General features: G+C 39.4%; 1 protein-coding gene across 1 annotated transcript; it reads right to left on the reverse strand.

The window, feature by feature from the left end:
- Position 1: 1 nt before the first annotated feature.
- Positions 2-17,742, reverse strand: LOC106928032 (metalloproteinase inhibitor 3). Its single transcript, XM_015004034.2, has 5 exons — positions 17,319-17,742; positions 9,486-9,568; positions 6,764-6,875; positions 4,240-4,361; positions 2-2,062 (listed from the first exon to the last, which is right to left on the reverse strand). The coding sequence occupies exons 1-5, from the start codon at positions 17,731-17,733 to the stop codon at positions 1,865-1,867; spliced, it is 930 nt and encodes a 309-aa protein (XP_014859520.2). The 5' UTR covers positions 17,734-17,742; the 3' UTR covers positions 2-1,864.
- Positions 17,743-22,612: the final 4,870 nt, after the last annotated feature.

Here is a 22,612-nt window from a genome sequence, read left to right on the forward strand (position 1 = left end):
CTTGTTTGGTCCGTTTTTCATTGACTCTTTATTATAAAAATATAAAACACAGAAATTAAGTCAAACATTTATCTACCCTTACATGGTAACACCCCCACCCACCCCACACAATTCAGGAATCAGTGCTTACACACAGACTGTACACAGCTTTCTTGATTTCAGTTTTTCCTCTTTTTTTTCCATTTTAGTTTGAACTTGACCAATTGTTTCTGTGTTAAGCAGACTGTATATTTACACAAACAGAAACCACAGAAATAATGACACAGAAATGCCACAACTGGAGGAGGAACCCTATGGACACTAATGAAGACAATTCGGCCCACAAAAAAGACTTAAATTTGTGTTGCTTGAAGAAGTCGAGGCTTCTTATTTGCTAGCTATAATTAACAGTTGGTTAGCTTAGTTTAAGATTGTCAAGAAATTTGGGTAAAAGGTCTCGCAAGAATCTAAAGTTTTATTTAAATATAATTGTTTAAAAATTCGAGGCTAAATGTTGAAAAACAAATGGTTGCATTTTAGCTAACAGGTGTTAGCAAAGCTAACATTTAGCATCATATCCTACTGGCAGAACTTAGTAATAATGTTGGTTCTTAGGCCTTCAATAGAAACTTTGCTGATTTTTTAAAAAAGGGTTGTTAATCCATTTGAGGCAAATCAGCATCCGCTAATGGAATGGACTGAAAGGAAGCTAACAAGAAAAAAAAATAAAAATCCAGACTGGAGCAGGTGAAGAAGAATGATCTTAGTGACAATAAAATTACTATCTTTTTTTTATATATTTATATATAATGTTCATTTAAAATAGTTAAATACAAAAGATTGAATATACACTTAGAAAATATCTCATACTGTGAAACCTGTTTAAACTGAACTATCACCGAGTTGTTGAATAGTACCAGCCAAGGGAAATATGATCGAACAAAAAAAAAGTACCTTAAAATTTCAATGCGTGTCGTTCACACCGACTGATTTGATGTGTTGTACTTTTTTTAATTCTGTCTTTGCATGTATACCAGGGTTACTGTGTAATCCAATAAACATAAATAAATGCATTATAGAGATTTCAGCATTTCTTTAGCTTATTTTTATATACAGCATAAAATAAAATATCACAACTCAAAAGAAAAAAGAATTCCTCCCTCTGTTGGCACTGAATCGGTGTTAACGTTTGATAATCTATGCACAACAAAGGAGGAAGAGTACGGGGCTGAGGTGCAACTGTAGGTGAGTTGCACTAGAAACATTCAGGGAAGCCGAGGTACAGCCGTGGTAAAGACGGATGCTGCAGTAAAACTCAACATGGCTGATCTGAATCTACATTTTCAGAATTTGAATCTAACAAGTATAATTCTCATCCCTCAATATTGGCACAAAATCATTATTGAGAAGTGTTTTGGCAGTGCTGCTAGCAGGTGTACTATTGTGAACAGATTTCACCTCAATCTTTAATTTGGTGTGTGTTACTTTAAGAAGATGGTCTGTGTTATTGGCAAGATATCAATCAAATCAGTAGATTAGCTGCTTAAAGTCGGTGCCACTTTTTCAATTTTACGATCCCAACCGAGGTTGATAATGGTCTTCCCGTATAAACGTCTGATAAACGTCTACCGTTTCTACCACGGATTAAAACACGATGGTAGCTGACTGAAGTGGGAAAACTTTACAAGTCTAAAGGGCAACCTTTACAACGACGCTTTGTTTTTTGTTTTTTTTCTATCAGAAGTGCTACAGACAGGCACTGTATTATATCTGCTCTTTTCTGCCTTTTTAAAGAAGGCCGTCACGAGTCCAGTAAGAGGAATCTGAGATGGGGGACAGAAACGGGGCGGGAGAGCGTTGGTTTCTGGGCGTGGTGTGCCTGGAATCAGGGATCAGTGGCGTTGATGATGGTTTTATCGCGGGAGGTCATGCCTCGGTACCAGCTGCAGTAGCCCTCTTTCTGCTGGATGCAGGCGTAGTGTCGGGACTGGTAGCCGGGATAACCAAAGTGGGACAGCATGTCCGTCCACAGGCACTCGTTCTTCGAAGTCACGAAGCAGGGCAGGTAGTGGCAGGGCTTAATCTACCGACAGAGAAAAACACAACTAAATACGGAGGCCTGAAACAAACAAACTGTCAAGACCTATTCAAATAAAGCTCTTATATAGAGAAAATTCATTCAAAAATTGCTTGGCATTTAAAACAATTAGGGTAAAAGAGAAACCACTAAAAATAGAACAATCTCTAAATCCATATGCTAAAGCTAGTTCTTTCAGGATGCTAGTGAATGTAGCATAGCGATGGAAGGCTTTCATTCTCATTTAAAACAGTAAATTTCAGTTTTGTTTTTTTTTCTACTGTTCAGTCTATTTACAACTTCTGTTTTAAATATACAGACAGGGACAAGCTAGGCTCCTGCTGACAGGAATAAATAAAGGCTAACACACTTAGCATTAGAAAAATGGAGACCCCTCTCTTTCTTAATTTATTATTTATTACAGAGTTTCTAATTTAAACCCATTTCAATTTATCACACTAAGTCTTAAAATGTGAAAATGTTGCATATTAAACATGTTTGTCTCCACTGATCATAAAAGTTAAAACATCACAGAAGACTCCATGATTTTATGCTTTAGTAAAAATATTGACTCTCTGTAAATAATACCACAATTACTCAGAAGATGTTTTTATTACTACTATTTTGTTAATAGTCAAATCATAACTAGATTATGAACCATTGTCTTTTTAAAATACATAATCCATAATTGGGCCTAATTATTGAAACTAAAAAAGCCAATATAATATAAATACATAATATTAGATGGTATCTTTTTCTTTAAAGCTGTTTATAAGCTCTTAGATCTTCCATGTTGGCTTTTTAAAAACACATTAATCCTGATAAAATACAAATTCATCTTGTAAGTGCAGTCCAATCTATGTTGGTCATGTTTGAACATATCAAAGACTTTAATCATCACTGTCTTTGTTTGTAATAAGTAATACTTTAACTGGCATTAAGGAGGTTGGAATCGTTGAATGCTTGGTGAGGAAAGCTTTACAAATGGATCCAAGTAGATTTTATGCATTTATATTTGCTATGAAGATGAAAAGACTGTAGAATCAGAGAAAGTGAAAGACACTGGATTTCATGTAAGGAGTTAAAAGCAACTTCAGAATTGAATTCAGTAAAATATTCCGACATGTCCCATCTCATCTATCCAGCTGTGGTGATCAGGTGGTTCAGTAAAAGGAAACCGTTTAGAGAGCGGAGCTGCCAATTTCGCCCTGATGCTTGTGTGCTTTGTGCTGAGGAATGTGAAACGAAGCGTCTTCCTAATGCACTCAACTTTTGGGTAGTTTAAGGATTTAGTCGGGCTCCACTCTGCCTTGAAATGTGCGTCATTATGCCAGGTGCTTATACATAAAAGTGGGGGGGGGGGGAAGCCGCTCCCCGGATGAATGAATGGCGCCGACTGACGGGAAGGATTCACGCTGCCACTCGTAGAGGTGACGAACAGAAAAGAGGCTAGATGTGGTGGGAGGAAAAGTGAATCACTTGCTGCAAAGAGCTGCACTCGTCTCAGAAATGAATGCACCGGCAAATTCAGTCGACACATTTTAGAGAGAGAACTTCCCATTTTTGTTATTCGGTGTTAAACCGTCATCAGAATGCTTGGTACGAGCGCTACGACTCATTTCCTGCTCATTAAAGGCAGTAAGTCAGAGGTGGAGCTAACATGGAAACATGTTCTATCATTCTCGGTCGTCTTTGGTCTGGGTGACAGGGCGGCTGCCGCCCTGACCCGCATGGCCAACAAAAGGCTCCCTCTGCTAATCCATTTATTGCTGATAGTGGCTGAGTGTGTTAACAGATGTCCAGGACGGCGCCCAGCGGCAGGGTCAGCAGCTGCACGCTGCAGCCAGGAGAAGCTGGGAATGAAAACCGGAGCTGCTTCCAGGGCTGTTGATTAATTCCCAGCGATCGCAGTAAAACTGGCTCTTTTCTGCATTTCTGCCACTATTCAACATCCCTGAAATCTGAAAGTGGAAACTAGGCCGTAAAAATGTTCATAAAAATATCTTCATTTCTTGGCTTGTGGAGGTCAAACGGATGATTTAATGGATGGAAACTGTGAAAGTGGCTCCATGAATACTAAATCTCCCCTCTAGTAGTGGCTGACGGAGTTTCCAGCCTGGCCTTCCATCCTCCCTCCTGCTTGCTCGTCTCATTCCCGTCAGCTCTACGTGGTTTTCACTCACCCTGCAGTTGCAGCCCAGCTGGTAGCGGTGGTTGAAGCCCTTCTTCTGCGCCAGCGACAGTCGTTCCCACCGCTCGTTGAAGTTGCAGAGCCCCGTGTAAACTTTGTCGTCGTACACCCGACCTGGGGAGCAAAAGGGTGAAGGAGGTGAGCAGAGCGTTCCTCCAGAGATACAACCTCAAACCGCAAAGGATTTTATCAAAGGGTTTTGTCTCTGGCAAACAAAAGTCGAGAAAATCGAGACATGTTTGGCATCAACTGCATGGGGAAATGCAGTTTAACGTGGTGTAAACAGAGACATCTTACAATGTCACTGCAGCAGGTGGGGATAAACAAAAAGGATTTAAAATGTTAACACAATGTTTTGTGTTAATGTTTTGTTAACACAAAACAATGATTTACAATCATCAATTGTAAATTGATGATTTACAATTTCTTTACCATTTTTGTCCATGTAACTGTGACTGCATGGACTTTTGAAGGTGACAAATTACATGAAGTTTTATTTGTAAATTTGTACCACCAACCTGCACATATTTTCAAATGCATTTCAATAATTAGAATTTAGCAATAAATTCAAATTATTACAACTAGAAAACAACATAAAGGGGTGCACCGATAAATCAGCCCAGATAACCTTAATTTTGGGAGATCTGACCGGTCAGTCTGCACAAAGGTTTGAGAATCAGTCACCAGGTCAAATCTCCACATGCTCTGTTAACAACAACCCCACTGTTGTCCACTTAGCAAAGTTATCAATATATTTGATAAAGTTTTCAGACAAACAAAGAAAATAGTCCAAATCAAAATCTGTAAGTTGAGCTTTTTAAGGATCGGTGATCGCTGCACTCCAAACGATAAACTATATCCACCCTAATACAGGCTCTTATTGCTGCTGTTATAAAAGTATATGCCTCCACACTTGGATAGTCAACATAGATTTAACTTTCAGATGAGATGTTCTATGAGAAAACCATGAAGGCTAGACTAAAGTTTACCAGAGAAGACATCGAGAAAGATCAGAGCCTCTGGAACAACTTTCACTGGACAGATGAGTTGAAAATGGACTTATATCTGTTAGTCCAGAACAAGCAAATAGCGTGTCTACTTACACACCTTAACTTACTTTAGGTAAGGTAAACTGTAAAGTGAGCTTTATAGTTCAGCTCATTTTTAATCTCCTGAATGTAAGTCAGGATTCTGCCAACATTTCTCTTCAGAATCCTGACTCGTTTACCAACAGAAAGACAATCCCATAATAAACCAACACCCCCATTTTGGAATATCTGGAGGTCATCAGATGTCTATGTTTAGCAGCAGACCACTTCCAGCGCTGTGAGCCTCCAGGAGCGACGATATTTGTCACCATTTGTCTCCTTCACAGTGCTGTCGGTAAGTGGCATTTCAACAGGTCACAAATTTGTCCCGTTTAGCCCGTCCTCTGAAGCTGCGGGACCGGACCGTGGAGTCGCAGTGAGAGTGCAACTCGCTCCTAAAACTCTAATCAGTATGGAGCCCCCTAAAGCCGGATCAAAGGAGGTTCCAATAGCTCATCCCGCAGGCCTCCGTGTTCCAGCGGAGGCTATAGGCTCGACTTATTATAGCCGCCCCGAGGGCAGAGAGAGAGAGACATCCACTGATGTCACCCGTGACCGGACTGGGTAAACATAGCTGTAGTTGCCTGGCAACGCCAGCTCGTTGGCTTGCGCCGTGCGGTGGAGTTACAGTATTTACAGGTTGGGGACTCACTGACACCTATATAAGTTGAGTGCTGCAGGGTCCAAAGTAAACAGCATCCTTGTTGGAAATAGCAACTCATAAAGTTCTTGTGTTGGAAAATGCCAGCCGCTTCCTGCTGGCTGGTAATTATAAGCTGTGAAGGAGAAAAAACTGCTGAGACGCAAAGGGAAGTCTTAAATAAAAAAAACGCCTCTGTACAGTAGCAAAGGGTCTAATAATAGAGGGAAAAGTTTTTGTCAGAAGACAAATGAAGTCCTGGGGGACAGGACGAGTGGGGGCCAAACAGTCGTCATGCCGGTAGCTGGACTCTGGAAGGAAAGCAGCTTTTCCTGGCAACACGGAGCCGACCAGAATGTTCTCTACATCTCACCGCGCTGAGTGGATCTCATCTACTGGGGGGTGAACAGTGCAGAACTCTGTCATGTTTTTCTTACATTACAACCAAATTCTTTGGTGTATTTTACTGAATTGAATAAAAATATTATGCCTTCATTCTATGAAATACTGCTCAAAGACGAGCTGCGTTTTCATGACAATTGTGTGCAAAAGTTTGTCAATATTACGCTAAGGTCGAAAAAACAATTTCGCAATTTGCAGTGTTTCTATTAACCAAGAATCATCCTAACGACAAAAAGTCTAATTTAATTTTTTTTTTTTCGAAATTGACACTTTTTCATTAAGCACATTTATTTTCAATATGCCAAATTGAGCAATTATATGGTCGATGGAAATGCAGTTGTAGTCAAGCAGCATTCTTTTTTCAAAGTATGACTTAGACAGCTCACCTGTGATCAGGTACTGGTACTTGTTGATCTCAAACTTGACGCCGCACAAACTCTCGGAGGCGTCCGTGTAGATGTGCTGCACATGCTGAACTTTCTCGAATCCTTTGTACATCTGAAAAAGAAAAAAAAAAAAGGGGAGATGGAATCAAGGCACTGGAAAAACAGTGCTAGAGTTCTCTCAGCGACACTCAAAAGTCCCCACATGAACAACAAGGAAAAGGAAAGAACACTCCTGCTTTATCAGATGACTATTTTAAGGGAGTACCGCGAGGGAATGAAAATCTGAAGGCTCGGCTTTTGGTGAAATCCGAGATAACGTGACGAGTAACGTGGTGCAACTGTGATAGGTACACAGCCTAAAGTCTGTTTTCAGAGGTCTGCTTCCTTCTCTGTTTTTTTAAGGGTGTAATGTATTTTTCTGAGAACAACAGGAAATCCCTGTTTAGACTCGGTGCTCCCAGAAAAACGGAACAAACTATTACCTCAGCCAGAAGCTGTGGAGCTTTATGGAGGCCAAAGGGATTCGTCTCATAGGATTTGTGGAAATCTGGAGGATGCTTTGCTTTTTATATAAGCTCAAACAGTCATAATACATAACAAAAAGGCCACTGTTGTACAGATGCTGGTGCGTGACTCTGACAAAATGTTTACTCTCGGTGCGAGGAGTTTGGTTGAGCTGTAATACCCATAAGCCTACTAATCCTTCGGCCTGGCTCCTGTCAAAGCAGCGGGCCGATGTCAGCATCTGTCAGAAATATGGAGCGTTATGTAAGGATCCGGAGAAAAGGAGGGACGGCCTTCCAGGACTGGAATTCCAGTCTGCGTTTAGTTATAGGCTGGAGAGACACTGGTGTAAGTTTCTTAAACCTATATTATAGTTTCGCCATTGCTTTTAAATGGGTTTCTACATTAAAAGCCCAGCATTAAAGAGAAGGAGTTTAACAATAACAGTAAGACTAGATGTTATCAGTTTAGAGACCATTAATCATGTGGCTGTGAACATCAAATTAGCTCAAACTAGCAATGATTCAGTTACAGATTTCGATCATAAATGTTCTGTATCTCAAAAGTGAAGGTTTTCATGTAATGACCTAAATTTATCAAAATGAGTCTTAAATGTACGACTTCTCTTCTAGCAACTCTTAATTTAGAAATTTGCTTCTGGTCTTAATTGGATCTATGGCTTTAAAATGAGGTTAAGAACTTCTCTATCATCGGCTGAGCATATCGGACAACGTTTGGCAAGAAGAATATTGATTTCAGTAGGTTACCAAAAAGGGTCAATCTTGGGTGAAGATTAGGTTTATAATTCACCTAAACAAACAAAGGCTTGGTTCAAATAGGGGGCATTTTATGCAGTTCAGTAGATCTTGACGTTGAGTTATAATGGACTTAAAATTATTAAATTTAACATGCTGAAGCATACAGAAAAGTTATTTTATTTTTTCCCCAAAAATGTTGTATTTTCTGTGAGCTAAGCACCAGTTGCCTTCATTTACAATTTTCAGAATCTATTTGATAACCTTTAGATGACCGTTCTAGGTGGTAGAATAACTGGACAGCTAAATAATAATATAAAAACTTTCATAAGACAAAACCATAGTTTTTATCAACCTACCAGTTACATTCCTTTTTCTGACAGTTTGTCAGAGAGCTATACCCACTACATTAGGAAAAAACAGCAGTGGGTATTTTTTCTGGTTTCTGTAGAGAACTGGAATTGCATAAATTTGATTAGAAATGAAATATGTTATTACAATATGTGCTTTGACAATATGAATTCTAATTTCAAGTATTTTCAGGACAACATTGTTTGTTATAATTCCAATAACCAATGTAGCTTAATTTAGTTGATGGTAAGACAGTGGATTTTTTCACTTGTACATCATTATTCTGATGTTGGTATGTCCAGAATTAAAAATGTAAAGAAGTCTTTGGAATGCAGAACTTGCTGCTATTCGTTTTCGGTTATGCTGAGGTCACTGAGGTAGATGCTCAGACCCGACACAGACCAGAAAAGGTAGACACTGCTAACAAAGTTAGCTGTGCTAACCCCTAAAGTGCTAATTACCGGCACTAGTTTTGCTCACTCTACCGCACTACACAAACACAGTATTTAGTGGACATAAATGCTAAAGTGCTAATCATAAACATTAGTGATAACTTCGCATCAAATTATATCTGCCCTTGAAACATGTCAACATTTGAGCATCAGTTTAATTTTGACATTATAATGTACATGTTGTATGATGACCTCAGATATTGTATTTGTTTAAATCTTATTCTCTACTGTCCGTATTTTATTTTGACCCTGTACGTTTCTTGTTTGAAATAAAGTTATTGGCGGGGAAGAGAGAACATGAGAGGAAACGGAACCGCTGCGTAAACAGTCTTCAATCACTTCAAAATAAGAGCATGAACGTCTACTTGAAGGATTCAGAACTGTCAACACACATGAATTTTATTCAACTGAAAGTTAAAGTAACTTGGTACCTTATAATTTATCTGCAAAAATTAGTTGAGGGTAAGCTAACTGCGCTAAACATTTTCAAAGTTAGCTAAAACGCTAAAAATAAAGATTTTCATTACAAATGGTGCAAAAATGATTGCAATTGTATTATTCAATACCATGTAGTCTTAGCTGAAAGGTTCTCAAAGTTTCTGTTTAGCTTCATGCTTCGAAGACGAACATTGAGGACTGAAGGGAATCTAAGATCCTCACCTTCATCTGCTTGATGGTGTAGCGCATTGTTCCAAAAGGTCCATCTCTCAGCAGCTTCTTGCCGACCACCTTAGCTCTGATCACTGTAAAGAAAGAAACGGACGTTTGTTAGAACTCAATAGTGTGCTTTCGCTTTTAACCCTATATTAGTTTGCGCACAGGTGAGAGCGGGCATTTCTAAACACCTCCTGAATAGTGCATTAGAACCAGGTTAGCTGCACCGGTAAGCTGTTTATCTGATTTCCTGCATCGTTGCATTGTTCGCCCCGGAAGGAACACCGCTTCGGAATTCTCATGGAAAACTTAAATGAGAATTGGAGAAGAAGACATATACCAAGAAAGAACATTTTGGGGGGGGGGGGAGTGTACTATCAGTGTGGAGAACCCTCATGCACATAAATGAGCTGAAAACACCTGGAAGTGACCGATTGCTTTAACTGATTCTGACATAATGGATCTTGCTGAGAAACGTCTGGAACAGGGAGTGTAGAAATGAGCGTTTATTTGAGCTGCTGGATGGGGCCTAATGCGGGTCCTGCATAAGCCATCAGCCCTCTGAAGTTCACCTGCTGCCCCAAACCCCAGCAGCCGCAGACACAACTAACACTGGTCTTGTTTATTATCTTCTCCCCATGGAATTTCCTTCCCACATTCTTCGGGGAGCTTGCATTCCACAGAAAGAGGAGAAAATAATCAGGATTCATTTTTATTGGCCGCAGAGAGGCAAACGAGGGATGTCACCTTCTGTTCTGCTTTCAATTTGTCAAGCTGGCAAATGAGAAGTGGGCACCTTGTACAGGAAGTAGTTATATTGTGGTCACTGCAAATTTATTCTGGATGTGAAGGCCCCAATTTGAAATGAGTTTGTTTTAACTTTTTTTGTTAGAGAGCATGAACCGATTGAAAATGAAGGAAAATCTTGAGTACCCTCCGTGGACGGATGGATGGATGTTGTGAAGTTGAGGGATGTAACTTTTATGGGAAATCGGGATAGGAAAATACTAAAATCTAGTTTGAATGTTTTTCAGCTATTTTCTGAACAGTTTCTGACCATTAATGAGTCTTTTTGAAGTTAATTATCATTTTAAAAGCAATAGATTTTAGAATGCACACCCATCTAAAGGCAACATTGTTCATGTCAGGATTAGTGCACAACAACTTCCTACCCACCACATGCTTCCTGACCTTTCACTAGAACTTTCCTTGATCCATTAATCTATCAACTCTTTTAATTTCGTCCAAAAGCACTCCATTACAAACTGACCTCTGCTAAATGTACCCAAACTCTGTTTGACAGATGTCTGCTGCAAACAATTACTAAGGAATTTGCAGACATAACGGGACCCTTTTGCCTCAGTTAAATACACCTCCCATCATTACTTAAACCTTTCACTGCAGAACCATTTTTCCTACTTTGGTCTGACCTCGAAAACAAATGTTCTAGCTGGAAGAACCTCAGATAAATCAACCGACGCATGTCCATATAAGATCCTTCTTGTTGGCCGGCAGCGATGGTGCCATTTCCAATGGGAATCTGTGAAAGGCTCCAGCTGTTCTGGACAGAAGAGCAGCACTACCAGCACTTGTCTGAGATTTAGAGGGGTTGCATTTTCGGTTTGGTGGATGTACTCTGCAGTGACCTGCTTCTGCTGGGTACAGATGTCACACTGAACCAATATGCTCCCAGGATAGTTGTGTCATCTTGCTCTGTGTTGCAAAGAGTATTCCCTAAATGTTGTATAATTAAACAATGCAATATTCTGGCTGAAGTCAATGCAGTGAAAAAAAAAAGGGTTTTAAAAATGTTACATTTTTATCGTTCCTACAATAAGCTTTATTGAGAAACAATCGTTGAATGACCAGCAATTTTGTTTCTGTCTGAATGAAGCGTTAAAGTTATACAGGGCCGACTTTCCATTGCATGTGGCAATGCGCTGCTGGTCAGCTGCCTGAAATTACCCCGTTCTGGATTTTTGTTTTTGTAAAGCACATCTGAAATATTCAAAAGAAAATGCTATATTGATACCTGACATGCTATAGGCTGCAAATAAGCCAATCCAAAAGCAGCATTCAGTATCCTTGGTGCTGATTGGCTGTACCTTCAAGTGTAAATAAGGAAGACTGAAGATATTAGCTTCTGTGGTATTGCCAAGATGGGTTCCATTGTGTATATTAATGCATACCAATGTATTTTTTGGCATTTGAACAATTAAAATAGGCAGTTACAGATTATTTCATAAGGAATTTTGAGTATTAGCTGTTTTAGCTAGTTGAGGACCGTCATGGCCCCTTGCCCCATTGAATACTGGGGGTCCACTGTACTTGTTAGTTGCTGTGAAATTCTCATAGTTTATGTGACATGGAGTAACATAACAATACAGATTATGAGCAAATTAAAGAGTCCTAAAAAATTACATATGACAGTTCTTTAATTAGCATGAAGAAGCTAAAGCATTCCTCCGCTTTTTGCTTACAACATTTAGCAAAACCAGATGTAGTGATTAGTTTTTTCACAAATTTTATAGATAAAATAACTCAAAAATCAACACCAAAACTACATCTAGCTGCAGCTGAATGCAATAAATGTATCTGGTAGCAAGCCAAAAAACTAGCCACATGATGGCCAAAGCCAACCCAGTTAATGGTGCTTCTGAATCCCTTTTGCTTAACATTTAAGCTTTTTTTTTCTTTTCAAAGACAGATTTTTATTAATTCTTTAAGCCTTTTATTGTGCTTAATGTTAGATTGGTAGGAATTGATTATTTAAGTCAGTATTTAAGTTATCAATTAGATGCTGCATAAAAAAAATTCCCCTTCCCAGTTTAAAATTCTAGGTTACTGTGGTGATCCTCTTCTGCAGAGGAATCTTTATGCAGTCTCATGAGTGGGAGGCTTTTCATAGTGAGAAAGGTAACCAGGATGTGACAGAAATAAAGTGAATCCATTTTTCACTCAGCCTCCATTGCCTAGAGCATGGGATTATAAAAAAGATTGAATGTGAATGCTAAACATTCAATTCAGCCTACGTAGAATGCGACAAAATGCAGCCATAACAAGGATTGAGTTACTGTGTAACATAGGTGCATGCCTGTGTGGAAAAAGAGGAATAATAATAAGAAGAAAGTGACACAAGGAGAAGTTATTGAGTTCAGTCTGCAGGAAGTTATCCAAGTATGAGGAGGTAAGTGGGAGGAAGAGGATTTCTAACACTTTACCACACTCAAAAATAAACAGTGTCCTCTGGCTGTAGAACCTCGTGTCAGAAAGAAACCACAGGACAAACAAAAAAAATATATAATACATTTATGCAGGATGTCTAAATATATGTCAAGTCTTTTCTAAAAACTATCACCATCTCATTTCCTCCTGCTTATGTTCTATGCATTCATAAAACCATAATTATTGTTTCTTCTGGCAGCTATTCTCTAGCCATTTCTCATATTTCCGTTTCCTAGTTATGGCTGGATAGGTTCTTTTCCTGACCAGAACGGATCCAGAGGTAAAGTCAGAGGTTTTTCCTCACTTGGCCATCATGCATCATCGGTTCTTGGACCGCCGTAAAAGAAAAATCATACTGCAAGAATGGTATAGCGGAATAGATTTTTAGTTTTGAAGCTGTTCAAAAGTCACGGCCCACCTTGACACACTAGCTCATCCAATCCTCAATCCCCTAGTACCAAGCAGCAAACACTGCACTGTCAGACAGCAGGTCACACAACAACGGTTCAACACACACAAGTAATCTGAATACTCCTACATATCTCCCCAAATTAAACTCAACACTCAGTTTAGCTAGTATACTCTAAAAAAAGATGTGTTAAAAAAGAACACAAAAAATGTGTTATTAAATTAAAAGCATATTTTGTGTTAATTTTACACATTGTGTGTTAAAATGAATCTAATAATATGACACACAGTATGTGTTGAATATTTATTTGAATATTTCAACACATAATTGTGTTAGTTTGTGTTTGTCAGGTACACAACCATGTGTGTAATACATAATACACTGTCCTAGTGTATAGATATATCTATACACTAGGACAGTTATTATTACAGCTATATCAATGAATTTTGCTTTCTCATGAAAGTTTTCCAATAATCTACAGTTGCCATTCTTGTGGTCACTGCCCAAGAAATAACTTGTCAAACACCTGGTATTTTCTTTGCTTCTCAGGCACCCAGTTTGCATTTACATCTTACATTTTTTTTATCTTTTGCACTCACTTGCCATTTGCTGACTGGCTGACTACGTTTCAGATTCTCCTTTCAGGCTGATTGGTTGTGCAGATGTGGAGTTGGTTCTTATCAGGATGCTCTAACTATAAGCTCTAATTCAGAAATGTTTTTTTCATTTCAAAGGGATATTAAATCTTGTAACCCATCAGCCAAGTATCTTCAAAGAGTTGTGGATGGTGATGCTGTGGGAGGGAGGATCAACATTGCAACGAATCTGACAAAAGCCTCAGACTGTCATGACTTGCTAATCGCATAAATGACGATATTCCACATTTTACGTCATGGGTAACACTATCAGTTGCTGGCAAGCTCTGTTAATCCACCTCATTTGCTTTTTCTGTGGTCCTGCTCTGCATGCATAAAGCCTTCTTTCAACTCCTCTGGAATTAGGAGTTGTAGTTCAGGTATTAATTGAGTTTTTGAGGTACTAATCAGACGTTCCCACTAACAAAAACAATACCTTGCTGCCATGGTTGCATATCATAGCTTTCTAAAAGTAAGAGTCTGGAAGGAAGGATGCTGTTCATCCTTCCAGATGAACAGCATTCAAAAGCATAGGGAATATGGACAAAAGTCTACAAAAAGAACAAATGAGAACTAACATAAGAGGAACTCCAACATGCTGTTGCAATGACAGTCGTAATTCTGTAATATCATACATCAGAGTAACTTCATTTTTTGAGATTTGCAAGTGGATATTTCTTAAACCTCCCAAACGTGATCAGCTCTTTGCTTTGTGTCATATTATAGTGCTGTGATGAGTGTCTGTTGGGTCATTGTCTTCAGCCCCCCATACTGGCCTCCACAAGTGCGTGGTCATTGCAGAAGGGAGGGGGCTGTGGGCTGGAGATTTGATACGCTCGGCTCAGGAGACAAACATCTCAGGCTTGTCCGGAATCCCGACTCTGACATCTCGTCGTATTTCAACTGACTTTTGGGAAAACTCTGGAAGCCGTCCGCCCTTACATAATGCCTCTCGCCACAGGAGTCTAGACTGCATGCGCTTTATCAAGCAATCACCTGTTCTGCTGCAGATAGGGAGCCGAGGACTGACTGCCAGAATAAATGCAAAGCAAAATACATTTTGACTCTAGATGTTTCCTCTACAAAACGGACTTCTTTACAACTACACCAGGCTGCAACCTTGTAGCACCTTTTACCTGCATTGATGCGTCAGTCTTCTCTGATCTGGCTTAGGGAAGGCCTTGTTGAGAAAATAATTGCCACACCTTTAGACAAGTGAATGACCTGCTTCAACAGAGCCAATTAGCTGTCTGAATGGCTCCATTAAGCAACATCAAGAAATGACATTTTTTGTACCCAAAGTCTCTTAAGACAGTTGGCTACCTAAACATCTTCTGCTGCTCCAAGGATATTGTGTTTTTCTACATTTCAGTTGAAATATTTCACAGCGTAAAGAGAGAGGATTCAGCAACCCAGTTTCCAGGGCTTTATCCTCGCCGTTCTTTTTCAGCGGTGTGCTTGTGGGCGATTATGGGTTAGGGCCAAGAAAACAAGAGCAAGATGCTTTGAACTCCCCTTCAGGTCTGAAACTGGGAAGATCCAGGCTTGTTGCCTTTGATGTCGACAGAGTAAATTACAGCATTTCTCTCTCGTCACCTTAATGTTTGCACCACTTATGGTTGCTAGCCACTGTGTTTTAGAAGCAGAAGACATTTATGTATGAAAATAATGACTTGTGGATATAAAAATAGGACTGTTTGTCTCATAAAAACTTTATTATGGCATTCTTTATGTCCAAGCTTGACCCAGATTATTGAGTCGCAGCGGCTCCATGCTTTGGAGTTTCTCAAGGAACTCGGAAGCACATCTCAAGCCAAGCCATGACCTTGGAAATGGGATTTGTGAACTGTCCCCATTGAAGTCAGTTCCAGATTCTACTCAGCTGAGTCTCAGCAGGGGCCAGCAGCATGAGCCATCCAAACTGCTAAAAAGGTGGCGGATTAGAGTTTGAGGAAGCTGCATTTTGACTTGGTCCAACTGGGTCACTGGCTGGATGTGCATCTACTCTCCTGGAGATTTGAAGTATCTTAAGTTAAGAAGTTAAGACTTTCTCTTTTTAAATGCGGAGTCCTTAAAGGGCTTTATGGGTAAACGTCTATTTGAAGACCTGTTAAAAGGTCGGGTACCGCCCATTTCAGGGCTAGACAAAACTGTCATCTACATCTAAACACCTCTACTGTGGTATACTGCTGTTGATCTGGCATTTGGAAAGAGTGTTTGTTTGTTCGCACATTATAATAAAATTAAAAGGCTTTAAAAAGTACTACTAATGTACAAACTGATAGCTTAACATTATATTATACAGTGTAATAATCAAGTGTTAATCTTTAGTTTTAAATAAAAGTAAAACGATCATCTCAAAGTAAGCATACTGATAGAATCTCTGGTTTCATGCCTGAAAGGAATTAAACTTCAGGTGCAATGTGAGAGTGTGTCCTGTCTGAATTACCTCAGTTCCCTCACACAGCCCCCGCCTCCCCGCCCACCTAAACACGGCCTCATTCCCCTCAGGGTTCAATCGCCTAATCCTAGTGCTAAGCCAGATCCCGAGTTCATATTATTCTGGGCTGCCAGGGTAAGCATATCCAGGTAGTAAAACCAGCTGTGTGACCCCCGTTGTACCGCTGCTCGGCGATATCTGGCTGCCCATCACAGAAATACCACCATGTGCAGACAAATAAGGATCTTGTAAAAACATGAAAGCAGCGTATAGGTGCAATTTTAAAACTTAAACTCAGAGCGTATTCTTGCATAATCGGCACCCCTCCACCTTAAAGCAGTCTCCAAGTCTTCCTTTGTATACTCCCCCAAACTAACCTCTCTCTGCTAAAACAAACGGCAATCTTTTTACTATCAGGCCCAATAATAGCAAGGATTTTATTACTCAAAAATATAAATGTTTGACATTAAACAAAAAAAGAAAAAAGTCTTATAAACAATTTTTGTCACAAACCCCTTGAAACCTGTGAAACAGATTAATCTAATTTAGCAGCCAATCAGAAGCTGAGTCAAATACCGACAATACAACACAGGAGACGCCCACTTATCTTTGACTGCAGAGGAGCAAATCATAAAAATAGGGGTGCACAATATATTAGCACTAACATCGGTATCAGTCCGACAAATAAAAGAAGAATATTATACATGTAATATCTGTAAATATCAGTTGTCCGCTATAATGGCAATACTTATATCAGATGGTCATATCGCCACACATGTTCATATCGGAGCATCCCTAAAACCCACCCCCAAAAAACAAAACCTTTATTTTATGCCGCCCTGGGTAGAGAGCCATACCCATTTTTAAAAATCTGACTTGCCTATGAAGTTATCTGCGTCGTTTAATGCAATATAGCTCCCGTGAATAGTAAAATTACTACATACTATAGGGACAAATACACAGTAACAAGCTATACACTCTGATACTCGACCTGCAAGTTTTTTACTGTGTACCAAAGCTCACGTGCGTTCTGTCCTCCTCGCGCTGACATGCGTCACTTTGACCTGAGCGTTTCCTCGCGTTAATATGAAAGGAAAGCGAGCAACAAGGCCACGTAATTAATGACTCACCTATGTCGGAGTTACAGAAGGCATCTTGCGGGTGCGTGAGCGCGCACGAGCAGCCCTCGGTCAGCTGAGGGACCTGCAGGCTGCTGAAGACGAACAGCAGGCTGATGAGGTGCTGGTACACAGACTGCATGTCTCCAAAGTTCCGCTCCTCTCTGTGCTGCTGCTGGAAGAAATAAACTGTGTTGGAGTCCGAGTGGGTCCGCTGCGGCAGAAGAAGCGGAGGTGGCTCTCTGTTGGTGTGTAACCTCCAGGAGGGAGCTGCTGCTGCTGCTGCTGCGCACCGCTTTATGTGAGCGTTTCCTTCTGACGGTGGACAGGAGGACAGCCGCTCATATACGGCGCCCCAGACACGCCCCCCTCTCTCGGACTCTGGAGCTCGCGGCCGCAGCGGCCAATCAGAGCCCGGTGATGCCATTCAGTTTTTAAAAATGACGTCGCTCTTCAAACTTTCCTACTTCCCCCCCGCAGTTTAACCAAATAAAAAACAGTAACAGCAAAAACACTGAATGACTGGCGGAGAATTTTTTTTTTTACCATCACCTAAGAAGGGTAACAGAGTGTTGAATTAAAAAAATAAGTTTGCCTTTCAATATTTAGTTGTTACTTTTAATCAAATATTTATGTATGATTAAATCAGATAAAATGTATTTATAACCATATTTTGAGATAATTAGACTTGGCAAAACACGGCTTGTAACCTGCATAAAACTATTAAAAGCAAGCAAAAACACTGTACTTCCCTTAGAATTTAATTTCCCCCTAAATATATATATATATATATATATATTTAATTTAAATTAACTGGAAAATCCAAATATAGCTCATTGCATTAAAGTGGCTGCAGGTCACAGGAGATATTGAGTTTAAATCCAATATAAAGCAATTTAGTGAATTTAAAGAGAGTACAGTAAATCCAAAGAGATTACACTCTCATATTAAAATGCCTATTCTGGGTTTGTTGAAAGAAATTAGACATCAAATGATTTTCTACATTTTTTACCTTTAATCTGATATGCATCTTGAACAATTTAAGAAACAAAGGAAAATTGTAAAATAAATAAAATTTAAAAATCCATTATTTATACCCCATGTCCTTGCAGTGTTGCCTGGGGCTTTGTGTGGAGGACCAAAACAAACATAATTAAAAATACAAGCAGAAATGTATAAGTGACTCGATAAATAGATCAATGCACTTAAAATGCACCAATTAATTAAAAAATTGAGAGCTTTACCTCATGTCTTTTAATTTGACACATTTTCATCTTTTCAGCAGTTGCATCAAATTATATTTTTAACTGCATGATTTAAAATTTACAGTTTTAAAAAAATGTTTTTTGTTTTTTCTTCTACTTAAAGGTGCATTTGTGTCTCTTCAATTCATTTCTTTTTTTGCCACCACTCCTTTTATTTCCATTTGTTTTTACATTCTTCCGTCTCCTCTTTTTACTTTACCTATGCATTTCTGCATCATTATGCAAATGAGGACTGCAGTGTCTTAAGATTTCAACTTGTTATTATTCTTATTGGTTGGTTAGCATTACACCATATGTAGCTCCAGTCTGCTCTACCAGCCACAACAAAGATGGCGACCTTTGACCAGTTCATCAATGAAATGACGTTCAAAGACTTAATTAGAAAATAATTAAGTCTTCACATGGACGCTCAGTTAGTGTTTCAGTTAGCGGCTCTCATGGATACAGGTGTCCACTGTCTGGTTATTCGTAGTTTGGACAAAGCAGCCGCTGAAGTTGGTTTCCCTCTTTTGCCTTTAATAGTTCAGACACCAAATATACTTTAATATTCATTAATATGTTCAGTGGAAGCTGTCTAAACACTCTGCTACAGAAGCCAACATTCATGGTCTGGTCTTGGCTGTTGGTGATGCAGCCAATCAGTGCTGGGGAAAATGAATGTCGCTCCTGGATTGGCTTCTTTGCAAACACAAGTGAGTCAAGTAGCATTGTGTCTAGGTTGCTTTAGCTTCCCAAACTGCATATTCTGTCAAATATTTTAGAAAAAAATATGTGGAAAGGCAATTTTTTTGTGAATACTGAACCACAGGCTGTCCACTCTCCATATATTAAATTCCATTTTTTGTTTGAACTAGACCGGATGTGTATCCTCCACCCTTCCCAGGTAGTAATAAACTACACAGTCCAAAACAGCTTTGAAATTTAACTCATCTTCAAAACTGCTGAATCAATGCAAAGGCAGCCGAAGCCCAGTTAATCTGCTTTTAAATGAGCTTTTGTGTTATTTTTTTCTGTATTTAATGAGTCATTAAAGTTCTGAATCTTCAATAAAGGCACTGAATACTCAGTTGCTTTGACCAAGCCCGTTATTTTATTTTATTTTTTCTCTGATCAGACTTCATTCAAGTTCCTCTCAGTACAAATGAGCCAATTAAGCTCCCCTCCCTCCCTGCGGTGCGGCCTTGAGCGGAGCGGCGTTATCACTGCCGAAGCTTATCTGGAGCGGGACAGAGGGAGCCGAGTCAGGAGTAGAAGCTCCTCGCGGTTATGTAAGCAACCAGAAATAATCAGGTTGGGGAACTCTGACCCTTAATGTGCTTTCATTAACGCTTATCTGAGTTTAGGGAGGCTGCTTGGCCAGATGGACACTTCCTTTTGTAGATAGAAAGGATACGCTTCAGATCCAAGTTTCTGTTTTGAAATCTAGCTTAATTCCACAATAACCGTTAAAGGTGAACGTCTGTAAAAGATTACATGTTTACTAGTCACTGACTCGTATTTAAATATTAAAAAGACTGAGTTTCCTTTTGATTTTGTGTGTATGTTTCATTCTGGATTCAGACCAGCAGATAAAGAAGCAGGACCTTCACCATCTGTGGAAATTCCACATCTTCATCATCATAATCTTGGTTTATCAGAGTCGTGGCCTTTTCGATGGTCCAGAGCCGGTTTGACACTCATCACCGTTAATGGAACTCCTTACATTTTATTTCATCCTCCAGCCTTTGCTCTGAGACATTCCTGAGTTAAACATTGTGAAAATGAAACTAAAAAGAGCCATGTTTACAGGAAGTTAGGACTGATTCATTAAAAGTAATATGACATCACTCCTGTATGAAGAGGTGAAGCTGTGTTCCTCACATACATCTCTAATGTACCAGATTACTTCTGCTTTCAAAGGGAAAAAGCTGTTATTAACAGGCACTTAGAACATGCATTTTTATTGATTAAGCTATCTTGGTGAATAGTTTTGTTACAACAGCAGAGTTGTACATTGTCAGTTAGGAGGAAACTTGTAAACTTTAGATATTTTTCTGTTGGACCGAATTGGGATCAAAGTAAGTTTTAAATGAAGATGATAATTTCCCCAATACGAAAATGTATCTTTGCTTTGCTGAAACAAAAGCAGTTACTATATGAATGTAAAGTGAAACTGATATTAACGGGGCAGTATTACGTAAAATCAACTTCTTTGAGCTTTATATCATGTTCTAATGTTATTTCCTCATAAAAACACACCCTAAGTTTTGCCTTGATTCTTTCATGCATGTTTGAGAAATCTTTTAATCTCCATAGCAACCATTCAGCTGTGCAAAAGGCCTGGGTGGACATAGCTCCGCCTTCGACACGCAGCTCCTCCTCAAAGCTGCAGTTTCCGAGCTTCAGTCTCACAGAGCAGCCTTCTCCTGCAACTCCCCACTCGGCTCCTTCAGACTAGCCAGCAGCAATTGGCAAACACCTGGTGGAACAGTCCATCTGCTGAGACCATTATAGGAGCTACTTCTTTGTGCAATACTGGTAAAAGCGTTGGTAAAGAGGAGCCATGTTTAATATATACAGTATTTCTACAACTACTGAAGGTAATATAGTTACTTAATTGTGCTATAAAATGGCACTATGTGGCTGGAAAACACATAATACTCCCCTTTTAATGGAATAAGCAATTGTTCTGACTACATCTGACTACATCACGGTGACAGACATCATCAGCTGTTGGTTAGCACTGCTAATCCAGTTCATTTGCTTTTGCTGCTCCTCACTAAATCTCTCTTTGGCCGTATGGTTAGATTATCTTAATGTGATGAAATGTAAAAAAAACAAAAAAGAAAAAAAAATTCAGTGGGTGTGGATACTTTTGCAATGCGTTGAATAACCTTCTCTTTGATAAAAGTGCTGTAGATGAACTTGAACTTGCACCATCTCCCTTGGGCTATCTGCTGTGTTTATGTTCCTTCTAATCTGGACAGAAAAGCAATGAGTTAAGCTCGTCGTCTGGTTTGTGTCAACAGGAATTGTGAGAAGTCAAGAGAAGGGCTCTGTGATGGCTTAGAAGGGCAAACTGCCGGGAAATGGCTTTAGGATAAAAGACAAACTTCATTAAAACTCATTTGTTGGACTGGAGCAGGCAGCAACAAGTGATTTACAATCCTTTATTAGATTACACCTTGACCGTTCACTTGTATTTACCAACAAGCCTCCCCAGAATTCAGGCTAAATATTTGACCCATTTTCTTTTTGAGTTTCCAATCATTTTACGCGGTCTCCAGCCACACGCTCAATTTTTAATAATGATCCACAACTTTGTAAAAGAGGTTGGATCTAAGGTTGGACTAGGACGTGGGTCTGCAACCACATGTGGTTCTTTGGCCCCTGTACTGTGGCTCTTAAAAACCGACATGTTTGTGATCATAATACCAATAAGAAAAAGAGGTATTATGATCAAACATGTCTGGTTTTGGGTTTTTTTTAGCGACTGTAGGCAAATTTCATTTTGTAGCAGTGATGGCAAAAGTGGCTCTTTGAATTGAAAAGGCTGCTGACCCCTGGACTAGGCCATTCAAGAAGTTTAATATATTCCAAGCCAAATGTTTAAGTGTCTGTTTTTAAGATTCAACTATCAAGTTGTTGCTATTTGATGAATTTGAAGTTTTTGTAGGTACACAGCTTTTGCACATCACCGGCATCAGCATCATGCTGTCACCAACATGTCTTGCATCTGGTACAGAATCCTCCAAACATGCATCTTGAATTTGATGTTTGTCTCACCTGACCACAAAACCTTTGGCAAGTTTGTGTCAGGTGTTTGAAACTTGAACACGTTTGGTTGTTTGAATGGATGAAGCATGCTAACGCTAACCTCTGATGCCAACCCTGCTGAAAAGTTAAGGACAGAATCTGAAGCAGGAAACAAAGAAATTTAGATGAACTCTGCAAAGTCTGACAGAAACATTGTCACGTATTCGTCCCCAATTACACCAGAACCTTGTTGATGTTCACGCCGTTGCCGAATGCATGTAACCTGATTATTAGAACGCCACGTTC

This window comes from Poecilia mexicana, unplaced genomic scaffold (assembly GCF_051168715.1).
Source record: "Poecilia mexicana isolate PSO_F unplaced genomic scaffold, ASM5116871v1 scaffold_23, whole genome shotgun sequence".
NCBI classification, from domain to species: domain Eukaryota; kingdom Metazoa; phylum Chordata; class Actinopteri; order Cyprinodontiformes; family Poeciliidae; genus Poecilia; species Poecilia mexicana.